Genomic DNA, 17,248 nt, shown 5'->3' on the forward strand with positions numbered 1-17,248 from the left:
ATACTGTATCTGAAGTCTTTTATATAGACCTTAGTGGTCCCCTAATACTGTATCTGAAGTCTCTTTTATATAGACCTTGGTGGTCCCGTCCCTAATACTGTATCTGAAGTCTCTTTTATATAGACCTTAGTGGTCCCTAATACTGTATCTGAAGTCTCTTTTATATAGACCTTAGTGGTCCCTAATACTGTATCTGAAGACTCTTTATATAGACCTTAGTGGTCCCCTAATACTGTATCTGAAGTCTCTTTATATAGACCTTAGTGGTCCCTAATACTGTATCTGAAGACTCTTTATATAGACCTTAGTGGTATAAAATTTAAGTAAGGCACTTAATACATGAATAGAAAAAAAGGTAAAAAAACAATAAAAAATACTCAAAGCACAATCCAAAGACGAGATGAAATGGAATGAAGGCTATTTAATCAAAAATATTGCATTAAATCTTCATAGCCTTCTATGTGTATTTACTTTAATATGCTAGAAGAATCTTTTGGTATCCCTTGTGTTGTCTTCCGTGTTATCGCTTTTTCTGACATTTCTGTCACTTTTTCAATGTTGTGTTTTAAATAATTCCAAAGGTATTTGATATTTCTAATGTTGACATTTTCAGCTTATTTTGAAGGCTCATTTTTTTGTGACAAAAAAACTGAAAATGTTTCAAATTTGACCTTAGGACAACATGAGGGTTAAAGTTAACTAAAACAGACCAACATTAAAATCTCACAGTAAGTATGAAGTCCTGTTTTGAGGATTTCATAGTAAAGCTGTTTTCCTCTTAGGATTGCTCTATTAATAATTACCGTCTTCAGTGATTGGCGGAACGGAGGACTTTACCACCACAGGAAGTTGACCCAGTGATAGTACGGTTACACAACAGTCCACGCGGGTGTCCAGCGGTGTGCGGTTGAGGAGGACAGTTGTCTCTCAGCTGATCTCAGATGAGGGGTCTCGGGGCTGTTAGCAAGCGCCACTTCTTTCAGGAGGGATTCGAATATCTGGAGGGGAGGAGGGGGGGAGTCAGGGGGAGTCAGCTGAGGAGAGAGTTCACCGTATTGGCGGACACTCGACTCTGCATGTAAACGCACCATGGCGGACCAAGGGAGAGTGTGTCCCGCTGGACAGAGCCAGCTCCAGGACTCCTCAGACTCGGACTCGGAGGCTCGGGTGGCAGGTCTGGGGCCGTGCTCCGGCTCCATCCCCTACACCCAGGTCATCCACAGCGGGCACTTCATGGTGTCGTCCCCCCACAGCGACTCCGCGCCGCGCGGGAGGAACAGCGGGGGATCGATGACATATGACTTCGACACGGTGAACCGGACGTGGTGCCAGACGTACCGGTACGGCCCGCAGAGCTCCGGGAGCCTGAGCATCGACCCCACTCTCACCCGCCTGTTTGACTGCATGTCCCTGGCCTACAGGTGGGTCCCCATGGTCTAACGTCAGTCAGTCAGTTCATCTTTTAAATATGCAAATGTCCTTTTCTATAATTAGTCTAGTAGAACCAGCTTTTGATTTCCATGTTTGACCCTTTTAATTCAGATAGCCTTTTCATTTGCAGGAAGACATCTGCTGGAGCTCCTATGCATCATGAGAAAGTGGGAGTCTTACAAGCTAGTGATTCTCCTGTTATTAAATAGTAACATTTGAGTGATCACAAAGTAATAGTAAATATTGAACCAGCAAGCTATACTTCATATTTCTTTCCCTCTGCAGGGATCTCTCCATAGTTGATAATTTGCATATGTTGTGATCCACCCAGTGTGTACACCCGGAGCTCCACACTGTCAGTCTGGGGTGGGGTTGTAATGGGAGTGTTGGACGGGGATTTGGCTGTCTCTTGTGCAACCGCTTGGAAAATCTTCACTGAAAAGTGGACTTTGATTGTAGTTGGCAGGACTGTAGAGGTTGCAGTGTGACTGAGGGGAAAGGAAAGAGTAACCTGGAATGATGCCCCCGGCTACACTCGACACCATGTATACTTTAGGTTAAGTCTTCATTATTATAATTCATTACACACAGACCTTGTCTTCCGAGAGCTACAACATCCAAATGGGTATTTTACTTTGTTCTACCGATACTGTTAAAGAACAAGCATATTATTTTAGTTATAGTAATTTTTTTTTGGGGGGGGGGGGTGGGGGGGCTGTCAAGAATGCTTGAGAAATTATAACTTTAGCCCTGTTTTAACATGTTCTCAAGAGCTGCCATCAACCTTTGGCCTAGAGAAGATGTTTTTGTGACTGTGCCAGTTTGGTATTACTATTCTTTATAGTTTGATGATACTTGCACAATGAACCTTGAGCCAGGCGTGGTTACCAGACCCTTTCCATGTAGGGCTTTCACATTAAGGACATGAAAAACTCAAAAAAATATAAACTGTACTGTGTTTTGGATTCATCAAAGTGTCACATGGAAAGGATATATAGTATTTAAGTGTAACAAGGAGACCGTGTTAGTGCAAAGACGTTGCCTGCTGCACGGCATTTATTATTAACCAGACTGGTGTTAATTGGTTCTTCTTCTAATAAGTGTTTCCAGTAATTTGCTGTGTGGAGCGTGTGACATGCAGTGTTTTCACTCCTTTAAAAGCCCGGTGAAAATGACTCCCCAGGCTTCCTAGCAACGCCCTGAGCACCTGACATCCGGAGGCCCTCTCTTAGCACCCGGCAGGCTGAGGGATGCTGGGAAACGTGCAAACAGCCTGACAGTGTGCCGCTGAATACGCTGATCGGGTGCCATTAGTCCAAATCAGGACACATTTCCTACAGGGGGGAGGCGGTGGGACATTTTCCACTGTGTCAACTTCCCTCTAAAGAGTATCTAGGTAGTTGTCAACTATTAGATTAATTACTAACTGTTTTTGATAATTGATTAGTTGCTTTGAGTATTTTTTTATGAAAGAAACTAAAAATTCCCTTATTCCAGTTTGTTGAATGTGAATATTTTCTGGTTTATTAACTCTTCTGTGTCAGTAGATGGAATATCCTTAAGTTGTGGACACAATGAGACATTTGAGGACGTTATCTTACGCTCTGGGAAACACTGATTTCTGACATTTTGTAGACCAAACAACTAATCCATTTATCAAGAAATCAATCTCCAGATGCCTCCACAATGTTGCAGCCCCGATCTATCTTTACCTCACTTTGTCTTTATGCTCCGCTCATGGAAACAGATGCATTTTAAAAATAATTTGCTATATTACAATATTACTGAAGGATATGGACGTTACCCTGGAAAACCATTAGGAAACCACACAATGAAATACACATTTTACTTTAAAGTTGTTTGTGCATACTGATGCTTCAAATTATCTATGATGCTCATTTTTCTGAACTAATAACAATTTTGTTTATATATTTTCCTGTGAATACTCTGCTTTTTGCCTTAAACATCCCGGCAAAGTCTGTAATCCAATGAGGCCTTTAGGTGTCACGAATCCTGATTTGATGAACATTGGTACATCAGCGTGTACTCTGTAATCCACTTTACGTAGATTTCATACTGCTTTGTTAGATGCTTATGTGCCCCCCCACTTCTCAGGTATCTCAGTCATTTATCTCAGTGATCTAGTCTGTCTGTCCCTCTTTCATTGGTTCATTGAACAGCAGCCTTTTTTACCCAAGTTGTGTCCTTTTTAGATTGATTGTGTGTTTTGTTTGCAGTGGTAAGATAGTCTCTCCCAAGTGGAAGTCTTTTAAGGGTCTGCGTTTGCTGTGGAGGGATAAGATCCGTCTGAACAATGCGATCTGGAGAGCCTGGTTCATCCAGTGTGAGTCCACCCCTCTTCACCTCCTCTGCTCTCCTCTGCTCTCCTCTCCTCTCCTCTCCGCTGCCTGTTAATGAAGATACTTTACTCTTGAATGCAATAGAACTTGTTAGGCGAAGAACAACTAAGCGACTGAGCATAAATGAGGAGTTAAACATGCAGGCATCATAGTAAATAAAATGCATGTATTTCCTGTTGACGTTGTTGCTCTGTGTCTGCTGTGTTTAGATGTGGAGAAGAGGAAGAACCCAGTGTGTGGCTTTGTCACGCCGCTGGAGGGCTCGGAGGCCGATGCACATCGAAAGCCTGAAGTGAGTGATTTGGGTTACAGGAGAATGCATTTTTTATTTTAAATCAAACTGAGCTGTAGAAGCACAAGCTGGCTTCTTTTCTCATCAACACACTGCACCGGGTAGTCAATTTCAATACATTTTAGACTCTGAGCAAATTGCCTCCTTATTATCTAGTGTCAAAAATGCCTCGTCATTCATAATCTGAATTTCAAAACCCAAGGAGCAAATCTCATCATCGTCTCTGAGCCAATAAGCATGCAACATGCTTCTCCCAAGACACCCACACGCCTTATATTTCTTTTATTGATATTTATATACTTCTCTATATACCACTATCTTTATTTATATTCATTTAGCCCTTTGTGCAATGTGTGCAACTACAACAGAATTTCCCTTTGGGGATTAATGAAGTAATTATTTTTGAAAGATAATTTTTAGGGATTTTCCACCTTTAATTTTTGACAGGACAGTTAAGTGAGATAGGGGGAAGACATGCAGGAAATCGTCACAGGTCAGAATGGATCCCTGTCGAGGCATAAAGCTCTCAGTACATGTGCGCCCGCTCTACCACTGAACCAACCTGGCCACCAACAAAGCCTTTCTGATTCTGAAAATGTCTGTGATTGGCTGTCACACGATACGCGTCGTAGAGACACGCAAGAAAAACTCTACGCTACACGCGTAGTAGGAGCTGGAAAATAATTTTAAAAGACTTGTGCCGTAACGTTGTATTTTCTTAATGTTAAAATGGATTTTCCTTTGGTAATTGGTATCAAACATTTTTGAGCGATACCCAGCCCTATTGGCACAGTATTTCATATACCGTTAATAAAACATTCATGTTTATATTGCTGAGTTTTGGGTACTGATGAGTGGTGAGGAGGGGTATGAAAGTCTTCTACCTGGTGTCTCTGCGTCATGTCAACAGGCGATTGTCTTAGAGGGCAGCTACTGGAAGAGAAGGATCGAGGTGGTGATCAAGGAGTATCACAAGTGGAGGATTTACTACAAGAAGAGGGTGAGCACTCATTCTTTACAGAACAAATATTTCATCTTATGTATATTTTGCATGTTGGTCTGGAGGTCGGTCCACATTAAAATATCTCAACAAAGTGGTCTACGTAAGAGAGACATACCTAGTCCCCAGAGGATGAATCCCGCTTTAGAAACTCCCTGACTTTATTTTTTAGCTCGATCCATATTCAGGTTCATCTTTTTTTATGAGTTTTTTAGGGGGGAATTTTAGACCTTTATTTGGGGAGAGAGAGGAGGAACAACAGACTGAACCTCTGTACAAGGGGCACATGCTCTACCACGTGAGCTACCCACCAGCAGTTTAATATTGGCGTTACAGAGATAATCTTGACTGGATTGGATGGATTACTGCAGATCTTTCTGTATATATTCAAGGAGCCTAGAAGATGAGTTGGAATGACTTACGGAGAAGCCCTTAGGTTTCTATTAGCACTACCAGCAGGTCAAAGTTTTCACTCATCCTAACACATATCTCTACACTTGGATGTCCCATGGGCCAATTTGGAACGTAACCTCCTCTTTCTCTGCTTTGCCCGCCCAGAGAATTTGGCCGCCCCATGAGAGAGAGAGAGAGAGACATCATGGCTTTCAACAAGTATTAGTACAGAAACAGTATTAGGGACCACTAAGGTCTACATAAAAGAGACTTCATATACAGTATTAGGGGACCACTAAGGTCTATATAAAGAGACTTCAGATACAGTATAAGGGGACCACTAAGGTCTATATAAAAGAGACTTCAGATACAGTATTAGGGACCACTAAGGTCTATATAAAAGAGACTTCAGATACAGTATTAGGGACCACTAAGGTCTATATAAAGAGACTTCAGATACAGTATTAGGGACCACTAAGGTCTATATAAAGAGACTTCAGATACAGTATTAGGGGACCACTAAGGTCTATATAAAAGAGACTTCAGATACAGTATTAGGGGACCACTAAGGTCTATATAAAAGAGACTTCAGATACAGTATTAGGGGACCACTAAAGTCTATATCAAAGCATCCAAAGAGCACCATGTCATGGGACCTTTAACAAACCTTTGGTGCTGATATGCATGTTCACCTCATGATGAATTGATATAATGTTTTTAAGATAGTGTACCTGCCACTAGCATGGCTGGGAAATCTTGTGACACAAGCAAACTACACACTGGTCTTTTCTTTTGCAGCTTCAGAAAAAGAAGGATGATATTCTATCAATGCTACAAGAGGTATGACAAAGTCCTGCTTTAATATTATTCTATCTCTTTCTATATGTTTTGGAATAACACTAATGTAGACAAACATTTACTGTGAGCCCTGAAAACGGAAGTTGGCGGATTGACCCAGGAGGAAGTGTGCATTTTGCTGACTTGCTAGCATTGTTGACTTTTGCATGCAGTTGCATCTTAACATATGAGCATCAGAGTCCTCCATGTAGCTGTTTGTAGCAATTGGTTATGCCCTACCTTGGTTTGACTAGAAATGAAAAGGGAGGATGATTTAAAAAAAAAAAAAGAAGAGAGAAACGTGCAAAGCAACTTGCGTCATCGGCCCGGCGTTTGTAGGCAATGGCACTAGTAAAATAGCTACATAATTTAATCAAATGTGACCTACTTAACGCTTTGTAAAAGTTGAGTAGCGGAGGGGCAGCGAGTGTGAGCCCGCTGTGGCACGGACAAACAAAAGATCTGGAGGGGAACAGGAGAAGTAGGAGGATGGCAAACTTCCTTCATGATAGTATTCACATGAGAACGTATTAGTGCCCACCAGGGCCGGGGCCATGGGCCTTTGTCCTGATTTGATTCTGTCACGGTACATGGGGGCGATTCAATAGTATTGCTCTTTTCTTTTCCTTCTTTAACAAAGATAAAAGTGGAATTACACACTTCTAGAGACAGTAAATCATGAGACAGTTCTAAAAAGTGATGTTTCCTCAGAAGAATGCACTTCACATGTCAGTCAGTCTGACATTAATATAGAACATAATGGATTTTCAGCATGGCTGGAAACAGATATGACATAGTTACCGTGTATGGACAGGACACATTTAGGTGATAATAAATTAAAAAATATCGATTTGTGAGGAAGAGAATCAATTTTTAAAATGGGTACAAAAGAAATCACAACCCGTATGATTTTCAATCCCCCCCCACCCTTGGTGAGCCGTCTCATCCCTATTGCCTCTTCTGCCTCTGGCATCATCATCATCATCATCATCAGCGTCTTTATCCTCTCTCACGTGTCATAGGAAGCCCAGTATGAACTCAGGTCCGAGGTAGATGGGACTGGGTTGATGTGCGGCACTTCAAACGGTACATATCAGCTCCAAGGTGCCAGGTCAAAGACCACTGACGCAGCTCTTTATGCTCCTGCTTCCCAAAGCCTTATCTGGCCTTCAGATGACATATATAGACTGGGGAGAAACAACCACTGCAGTAAAACCCGAGGGTTGTGTTTGTAAAGTTAGTGTATATTTTACAACAGGTTACAGCTCTCTATGTCCCGATATAAAATTGAATCAACTACATAATTTTAGCCTCATATCCATTCTGTTCCCAAAATCTTTAACAATCTGATTTGTGTAGGCCATCATATTCAAGACACAAATTACACGCTATACTGTCAGTGTGTGTGTGTGTGTGTGTGTGTGTGTGTGTGTGTGTGTGTGTGTTAAAACTCAGTCAATCTGAGGGAAACAAAGTCCTGCCAAGTTACCAAATCAAGTCATGAATAGCGGGGCTTCAGCAGGGGGAGTGGACGGTCCAACCTATGAGAAGTCTTCTTTGATTTAGATAGATAATAAACATAGATCAGCCACGTAGGCGGTGTGACCCGGGGGACCTGAGGGACAAACGGACAGACTGCAACATGACAACTATGGGTCCCTTGCCATGAATGGTTTTCTCTTACAGACATTCCCAGTCCCTAGAGGATCAATTGGAATGACTTCAGTGATGCACAACTTATTCCTCTTGAGCCATTATCAAGTCCAAATTTAGTTTTAAATATGTTTTATTGTGAAACATTTTCATTCAACAATGAAGTTTGCATGACATTTATGTTTCTTTAAGAATAGATAGATAGATAGATAGATAGATAGATTGATACTTTATTCATCCAGGGACACTTTAGGCATCCAGTAGCAAGACAACCATAAAACAATAAACATATACACATATATCACACATATACACACAAATATCCCACATACTGTACATGATAAAATCACTCACAGAAATGCAATGACCAAGATAAGGTGAGGTACTATGGTAGACTGGGTGCAGTGGTGAACAGTGCAGTAGGTCAAAATTAAATATTAACATAATAACCTATAAACTGACTGATTGAATAAGAAGAAGAACAATATATAACAGGGAATAAGTTATAAGATGTAACAGATGTTATGACCACAGTCCAGATTTTATCATGTCAACAACAAAACAGCATCAGGCATCCTAGAAATACTAACAGAAACAGGGGCAGAAATTATACAATAATATATAATATACAATAGTATAAAAGCCTGACATAGCTTACCACCTAACTCCAAATTTCAAGAAGGGAAATTATAATAATGTCTACTTTTTAATCCTGCAACTTGAACCAACATCCCTCCAGCTCCCTGAGCTACTACCCCCCCCCCCCCCCCCCCCCCCCCCCCCCCCCCCCCCCCCCCCCCCCCCCCCCCCCCCCGCTGATTCCCATACCGGGAGTTGAACCCGGGCCACTAGGAATCCTAAACCGCTTGACCATATGGGATGACAAGCCTTTGGACTATTGCTGTAATTGTACTAAGTCCTAATTAGCAACTGTAAGCATGCCAACGCCAAGATGGCGAACCTGGTAAATGTTACCTGTTCAACATCAGCATGTTAGTCTTGTCTCTGTGAGCATGTCACAGCAGCATGCCGAGCATTTAGCACCGTCTCGTAGAGTCACTAGTGTAATATGTCCTCATGCTACGCTCTGAATGTGAAAAGGAACAGCTTGACTCGAGACAAAAAAGGGCGATGTGTTTGCTATAAAATGTTATCTCCGTTTATGTAATTCAGTTTCATCTACATTATATTTTATTGTATCATTTCGTGTAATGCAATGTACCAACGGCCTCAGAAAGTACAGATAATGTCAATCGGAAGTGCTGGACATGCGTGTGTGTATATTTTATTTCCTTGGCGAGAGCAGCAGGGGCCTCGGGTCTGTGGAATCAGGTCAGGGACAAAAGGCTGCTGCTTTTTACACTCAACTGTGAGACTTCAAAGGAAAGAAAGAAACAAAGCTGACTTAATGATAATCTGTACAAGGCTAGTGTCAATCTTACCTCATTTGTAGTTGCACACACTTTACACAAATTATTCCTCAAAGAAGACAAATTGAGAGGTAAATGAATAAATTACAAGGTGGGAGGTCGTGTGCTTAGACTTAATCAAAACAATTCCGGCTCAATCTGGACTTCTCTATAAATGGGGTGTCAGACCAGAAGAGGGGGGTGCATAGCAGCTCGTACTGAGGGAGAAGGACCGGTCCTGGAGAGTCATTTTCTGTGAGTGGGACTGGGTTTTAAGCAGAGAACGGGCACGTGGAAAAGTTTGGCCTTGCAAGTCTAGACACTAGATGTAAGAGTGGAGGACAACTGTTATACCTGTTTTTTTTGTGTGAGTGGTTATAAATTGTGTTGGCATTGTCATATTTTTTAGGCTAACTTGATTTTGTACATGACTAACAACTTATTGGATATGTATCTAACTATATTATATAGCTTTTGGCTTGTGTTAACATGCGTTTCTCAGTGCAACAAACCAATAGCTGGACAGAAGCAAACTGCATCAGTGCATTAATCCTCTGAGTAATAGATCCGGAGAGCTGACTTGTCACTAGACGTTTTTCCTAAGTTTGGATTTCTTGGCTCCAGGGTCAGATCTGCCAGGCCAAGCTGGAGAGATGGTCCAATCAGATGTACCAGGAGCCCGAGGCTGCGCCGGTGGAGGTCCACATGTTTGACCTGGACTGCCTTCTTTCCGACATCTCCGACACCCTGTTCACCATGACGCAGAAGCCTTGTCCCTGGGCCGGTGACCGGCACGACAGTGAGTAGTCGTTCAGAGGGACGCTCAGCTGTCACTTTGCACTGGTGTCAAATCGTTAGAAGTGTGGAAAAAAATAAGGATGGGTCACTTGTGGCCTGTGAGTTGCATGACAAGATCAAAACATGTCTTCCCTTGTATTGTGCATTCATTATTTGGCTGGAAAGAAATTCCCAAGTGTAATTCCCAGAACATTTGTGTGATATAACATTACAGCAGCTTCTTCTTCTCTATTGAGAGCTTTAGATCACTTTTAAAAACACATCTTTTTGCACTGGATTTTAACATGGGCTGAGCTGTGACATTTATTTTGTCATTGCTTTAAGTATAGTTTTTTTATCTGTTGTCTGTTTTTATTGTTTTTGGCATATTCTGTTTTAGAATGTTTTTTTGGCTATTTATTATGCTCTATGTCTTATGCTGTTCTCTGTATCTGTACAGCACTTTGGGGCAGTCGTGACTGTTTGCTATATTTGCTTTCTTGGCTGATGGGTCAGCAAGTGAGCCAAAGGGACTCACACTTAATATAAGGAAAATTCCCTATGATGAAAGAAAGCACACACAGTAAGGCAGACACTCACATTTCTCTCTCTCATGTTTGATATTATATTCTCTTCTTCCTCAGCGTACACAAGCAATGCAGACATAATCCAGCCAGGACTGACTCCACTGCAGCCCAACCTGGAGGATTTCATGGATATACCAGGTACTGTCTGTCTGTCTGTCAATGTGGAAAATGTGTGCTTGATTGGTGCGGAAGAATATTTTTTCTAGCTGCTATTTGACGTCTGATCTGATCCTGATGAGATGTTTTATTTTAAGGTAATTCCTGCCAAGCCACAATCCGAGGCACTTATCATTTTCCGACTCAGACACAGTGCAAAAAAGTTCAAATAAAGGAATATATTCTCATTTTAGGTCTTTAAATCTGGATGTAAAATTCAATTTCATAATGCAGGGATTTTTTCCACATTTCATTTTATATGTGTCATTGAAGTGTCAAAAACCCTGTCCTCAAGTGTCCCTCCTTTGTTTATGTGCTGTGTCTGCAGTATGTTTGTTCCCCAGAGGTCAGAGGGGGGTCAGCGGCAGGGTTGAGCCATGAGAAGGGGGAAGTGATAGAAGAGGTTTACCATTAGAGGCAGATACATACTCCTGCAAGTAATGGTGATCATTCATTAAAGCAGCTATAATCAATATCTTCATTAAAACATTGGATCAAATGAATGGGTGCTATGTGAAAGGGGTCGCTCGTAGTGATGAACCCACAGGAAATAATCATCCGACTCAAGATAGATAGAGAGAGAGATAGAGATAAATAGATGAATAGATAGATAGATAGACACATTATCCAGAAGGAAATGAAGGTAGCTCTGCAGTCCCACTCAGCTCTATGAGGCGGTTTAGCATCTTTTAGCCCAGAACTTAAATGTTCTGACATTGGGTTGTATGAGCTACTTCTCCGTAGTAAGTGTATTAGCTGCAGTAGATGGCGGTCGGCATGCCCGACCTGTAGAAACAGACCAGAGTTGTGACACGGAAGCTAAGCAATGTACTCCTGTGGACAGGGGCAGCAGCTGAACAGAATTTAGCCTCCTAAAGGTGTGTACACTACATTTAGAATATTTCACCCAGCTGTCAAACAGCCCTGTTTAAGTTCACGCAGGGGGAACTGAAGCTTTTGTTGATGCATCAAAAGCCAAAAAAAGGCAGTTTTGAGATGTAAAAGTTCTTACATAGCGCTTTTCTAGTCTCCAAAACTCCATAGTACACGAACAATTCACACACATTCATACAATGTGGCAGATACACACTCACACACACTGATGGCACATCGGGGGGAAATTAGAGGCTCATTGCCTTGCCCAAGGACACTTCGACAGAGACCGACCCCCAGCCTTCTGATTGGGAGGCGACTGCTCGTCCCCTGAGCCACAGCCACCCCGCACGGACACTAAGCAATGTACTGCGGTGGGGGGGCAGCGACTAAACGTATGTCAGCCACTTATAAAAAGGCCCACCTAAAAACAATCAAAATCAGTTTAAGTGTACGCTATATTTAGGACAATGGAGTCAGGTGGCTTTGACGAGAGCATAGATAACATCTTCATTCCCCCCCGAGGAAACTTTAACAGCCCACAACCCACAACCAAAGGTTACAAGAGTCCACAGGGAACCTTTAAAAGATCTCAGTGTTGTGTTGAAAGCTTGTTTCCCGCTGGCTTCAAGGGGCCAGAAAATCTGTGAGTGCAGCTTTAAGTAAACCTTCCAAAAATCACAATCAAATCTAAATATGTGTTCATTAATCAATGATTCCTGAGTTGTATAGACAAATTAATACTTGACAACTATCCGTCCCTTAGAGCGTGTGCGAGGCAGGCAAGGTTTGACGCCCAAGGCTGCTCGCCAATCTACCGTCCTGCAGGGAGACACAGACCGAGGGAGAGCAGGTCCTGGTTCAGTTCCAGTTCCAGTGGCTGTGGTTGCGTTGGCCTTTGTGTTTCTTTCAGTGAAGTAATCCAGCAGCTCTGTGGCTACAAGTTAGTCTTTGTAACCCACAGACAACCTGCTGCCCACTGCTGTAATAGTGTTTGAGTGTGTGTGTGTGTGTGTGTGTGTGTGTGTTGGGGAGGCTGTGTGTTTGGGGTAGTGTGTGTGGCTCTGTGTGTGCGTGTGGCACAGTTTGTGTGTGAATGTGTGTAGCAGTGTGTGTGTCTGTCTAGCTGACTGGCTGTTTGTGTGTGTGTGTGTCTGTCTGTCTGTCTGTCTGTCTAGCTGACTGGCTGTGTGTGTGTTTGTGTGTGTGTGTGTGTGTGTGTGTGTGTGTCTGTCTGTCTGTCTAGCTGACTGTGTGTGTGTGTGTGTGTGTGTGTGTGTGTGTGTGTGTGTGTGTGTGTGTGTGTTGGGGGGGCTGTGTGTTTCCGGCAGTGCGTGTGTGGCTTTGTGTGTGTGTTGGGCAATGTGGGGCAGTGTATGTGTGGCTGTGTGTGCGTGTGGGGCCGTGTGTCTGTGCGTGTGGGGCAGTGTGTGTGTGGCTGTGTGTGCGTGTGAGGCAGTGTGTGTGTGGCTGTGTGTGCGTGTGGGGCAGTGTGTGTGTGTGTGGCTGTTTGTTCTCACAGTGCTGGCAGAGTCCTGAGGGATCAGCTGTCTGTCTCTCTTTTGGTCACAAGATCCAGGGAGCTAGCGAGCGTCTGTGAGCGCTCCCCCGCCATGAGTTTCATTACTGGAGAGGCTTCTTCTCTTTAGTGGAAATACAGATCACTATTCAGAGGCGTGCCAGTAGTTTCTCTGTGCTGAGATGAACACAGACACACTGGTATGTATTTTCACATTGTGCCACACGTTTTGCCTTGTGTCTACAGAGCTTGTAACAAGCTGGATTCGGAGTAATGTGTGTGTTACAATAGCTCAAACAATAGCTCCAATAAGGTGAAATCAAGCTTTCATTGACTGAAGCAAGTGTGGTTACATTTTTCTCCTCAACTGGTCAAAACCTGGTTTGGAATCGGTGCTGTCAGATGTGAAAATACATAACCTAATCGCAGATGGCAGCTTGGCACGGTCAGTGGCCAGCATGGCTCCAAAAATATGTGACCCGGCAGAAACCATCAAGTACTTGGAATGACGACCACGTAGGGAGAGCTTTGCTGCATCTGGGATGGTTTGGCTTTATGCTTTTAATATTTGGTTTTGTTGTTTGAATGGCTGAATTGTGTATTAAACTGCCGACTGACATTAATAATTTGGTTACTTTCAGCCATATCTGTTAGAGAATGAAAGCATTTTGTGTGTGTTTTGTCATGTCACTATAGGGGGCAAAAAATTAAATAATGCTAGATTGTCTAATTGTCCAGTCTTTTTTTCTCAAAATTTGAACCTGGAAAAATAGAGCTGCAAAGATTAATACATTAATCGATTAGTTGCGTTATTGTATAACTATCAAATTAATCTGCAAATATTTTGATAATCAATTCATCCGTTTCATTTTTCATAAAATCTTTTTAATGTGAATATTTTCTAGCTTCTTCACGGCAGTAGACGGAATCTCTTTGAGTTGTGGACAAAACAAGACATTTGAGGACGTCATTTTGGGCTTTTTGGGAAACATTGATCCCTTTTTTACCATTTTATAGACTAAATACCTTATCAATTTTCTGTATTTCTTTTTTTGAAGATTATATTGACAGGACATCTGAAGACGTGAAAGGGGGGAGAGGGGGGGGGGCAAGGACATGCAGCAAAGGGCCGCGGGTCGGGGTCGGACCCTGGCCCGCTGCATCGAGGGGTACACCTCTATACATGGACACGTGCTCTACCAACTGAGCTCTCTGGGCGCCTGGTTAGATACGTGCGTAGGCTGAGGCGGCTGCACGTGTTGTCTTCAGAGATTTTTCAGTCCCTTTGTTGCGTCGGCTCTAAATCCTACCAGGACTCCTCGTTTTCACGCCATCATGACGATGAAGTGCATTTTTCAGAAAACAATTTCCGTCTTTCCAGTTGCATCAAAGCTCGTTTTTTTTCTTATACCTGACTGATGTCTGATTAACTGTGTGTGTTTTCCTGTCTCAGATATCTTTATGAACTACCGGGGCCAGCCCACTGAGCACGTTGGTTTTGCTGACTGCGGCTATTTTGAGAGTTCATCCAGCACAGCGTTTGGTCCACTCCCCCCCCCTGTGGTAACAACTCCTCAGCTACTTCTGGACACCCAGCTGGCTCAGGTAGCGCTGCAGTTGGCTTTTAATTGAGAGTAGTGATGAAATAGTCAAATCATATTTTAGTTGCATTTGGTAAATATATATTAAAATGTAACATGTAAACATTACATTATTCAGTTTTGTATTCCATTTGTTTTAAATTCAACAACCAATGTTGTATTTCAGCAGAATACTTAAAGCAGCAGAACTGACTCAACTTTAATATCTGATTAACCCTCCTGTTGTCCCGGGTCAAATCTGACCCTTTAAAAAATGTCTATATCTGAAATATGGGTTTCTTTTTAACCAAATTACCACAAAAATGGATTGGATTCCTTAGAACGCTCTTTGCAAATACAATTGATCACTTTCATTCCTCTGATCTTAACTATTAGTCAAGATAATTTCTGCTTTTTTAGCTCAAATATTGGGTATAATCCTTTATAAATGAGGATTTTTGACCATGAATTCCAAAAAGTAGTGTAAAACTAGTGTAAGGTGGTGTCAGTGAAAACTAAACGTCTGAAAAAGAGACGAAAATGTTAACTTTTTGTGCAACGCAAGGGTTATTTATCGGAAGTAATATCGTTATCGGGATATTCAACAACGTTGTAGCATGTTTCTCTCATATCGTGCAGCCCTAATTTACGCCGCTAGTTAATGAGTAAAACATATTGAGTTTTTCTTTTCCAGACTAATCTGTCATCGGGCAGTTTGCCTCAGCCCTCCTCATCCAGCACCCGGCCAGACCAGACCGGGCCGGGCCAGGGTTGTGGTGAATACCACACCTCTAGCATCATAACAGGGTCGAGTTTATACGGACACCAGTCATACCCTGCTCCCCCTGTTTCTATAGCATTCACCCCCGGCATCGAGCAGCCGGCCTCTTCAAGTATTCCTTTCCTCTACCCGCCGCCCTGCCATAAGTTTGGCTTCTACACGACGACCAGCGTGACCCCCACAGTCATCACTCACACCGCCTCCACCATGGGGGTCCAGGGCTCTGTGCACCAGGCTCATGGTTACCCTCACACAGGGGACACATACCCCCAGACTCCGTGCCACTCTCTCAGTTACCCGGCCGCTGTGTCTGACCCGGCCCCCCCGGCCCCCGCGGCCCCCGCGGCCCACTGCTTCTCCGTCCCCGAGCAGGTGGCTGGTACAGGGCTCAGAGGGAAGCACAAGCAGAAGACGGGAGGAGCGAGGACCGCCGGTCCCTCTGTGCCTCTGTCTGGCCCCCCGTCCACTCCACCCACACCCACTAGCTGCCTGGCTAAGCTGCTCTCCTCCAGCGCCCGTGAACGTGAGTCCCTCCTGTCCAGTGGTGTCCATTTACCCAAGTAATATACTTTATTACAAATTTGACTTACTTGTACTTTGTTTGAGTCGTTTCTTTTCATGCACTTTCTACTTCTACTCTGCTACATTTTGGAGAGAAATCTTATTATGACAGCTTTAGTTACTAACTAACTAACTAACTACCTAACTAAAAAAACAATGGGATCAATAACTATTGGTTTGTGTGCTTTAAGGCAAGCCATCTTTAGGATTTGATGCTACTCCAGTGCCAGCCAAAGGTCGGAGGTCATCATCTCCCATCTCCACGGTGAGCCTGTCCTTTAGTACCAGTATAAGAGCTAAGTGACCACAACAACACATTGGGCTGCACGGTGGAACGCGTGTGCCGACCAGTTTCTGGGTGCAGTCACTTCCTCTGTCTGTTTTTGACTTGAGTTAGCTAGTGAGCGTTAGAGGTGCCTTTGGGTGGATGTTGTTACCTTCAGACAGAGCCAGGCTAGTTAGCCAGGCTAGTTAGCCAGGCTAGTAAGCCGGGCTAGCTGCTTCCCCTTGTTTTCTGTCTAAGCTAAGGCCAACCGGCTGCTCATCGCTAAAAGCACATGATAGATACTCTGTAAGCGTTCTGGTTTCCGTTTGTAGTTCGTTTGTAGTCCAAGTAGTATTGACCAATCACGTTTGAGCAGGCTTTGGTTGCATGTGAGTAAACAGTTCATGTGGAGAGCAAAAGAGGCGGAACGCATTGGCCAGAATGTAATCTTGAAACTCGTTGGCTACTGTCTAAAAACAATTTATAACATATCTATAACCTTGATACTGGTTATCATTTTAACATGGTGATGACCTGTTTCAGATGTTTCCTACAGAAAATGACACATTACTTCCAATCTGTTACTCAGAGAGCCCAGTTGTAACTAGTAGCTAATAGTTAAATATGATATACTGTATATTGTATTAATAATTGGTGTTGAAATCTTACACAGCCCTATTGCTCCCAAATCCACCAAATAAGTCTTTTTGGATTACTGTTATTACAGATTTCGAACTGTTTCTTCATAGGAGGTCTAACAGTGATTTATTTGAC

At 42.9% G+C, this 17,248-nt stretch overlaps 1 protein-coding gene across 3 annotated transcripts in view; it reads left to right on the plus strand.

Moving 5' to 3' along the window:
- The first annotated feature begins 788 nt into the window (after window positions 1-788).
- The window catches only part of LOC117955309 (carbohydrate-responsive element-binding protein), a 24,041-nt gene continuing 7,581 nt past the window's right edge, over window positions 789-17,248 (plus strand). For 2 of the 3 annotated variants that reach the window (XM_034889720.1, XM_034889721.1), the window contains exons 1-10: window positions 794-1,421; window positions 3,669-3,775; window positions 4,001-4,083; window positions 4,994-5,083; window positions 6,275-6,316; window positions 10,000-10,174; window positions 10,797-10,877; window positions 14,741-14,892; window positions 15,562-16,171; window positions 16,401-16,474. In XM_034889720.1, coding sequence (XP_034745611.1) covers window positions 1,090-1,421; window positions 3,669-3,775; window positions 4,001-4,083; window positions 4,994-5,083; window positions 6,275-6,316; window positions 10,000-10,174; window positions 10,797-10,877; window positions 14,741-14,892; window positions 15,562-16,171; window positions 16,401-16,474 — 1,746 coding nt within the window. In that variant the 5' untranslated portion in view covers window positions 794-1,089. Of the gene's footprint in view, window positions 1,422-3,668; window positions 3,776-4,000; window positions 4,084-4,993; window positions 5,084-6,274; window positions 6,317-9,999; window positions 10,175-10,796; window positions 10,878-14,740; window positions 14,893-15,561; window positions 16,172-16,400; window positions 16,475-17,248 lie in introns of all 3 variants that reach the window. The other variant, XR_004659009.1, reaches the window with a different exon arrangement.

Source organism: Etheostoma cragini, chromosome 13 (assembly GCF_013103735.1).
Source record: "Etheostoma cragini isolate CJK2018 chromosome 13, CSU_Ecrag_1.0, whole genome shotgun sequence".
NCBI lineage: Eukaryota > Metazoa > Chordata > Actinopteri > Perciformes > Percidae > Etheostoma > Etheostoma cragini.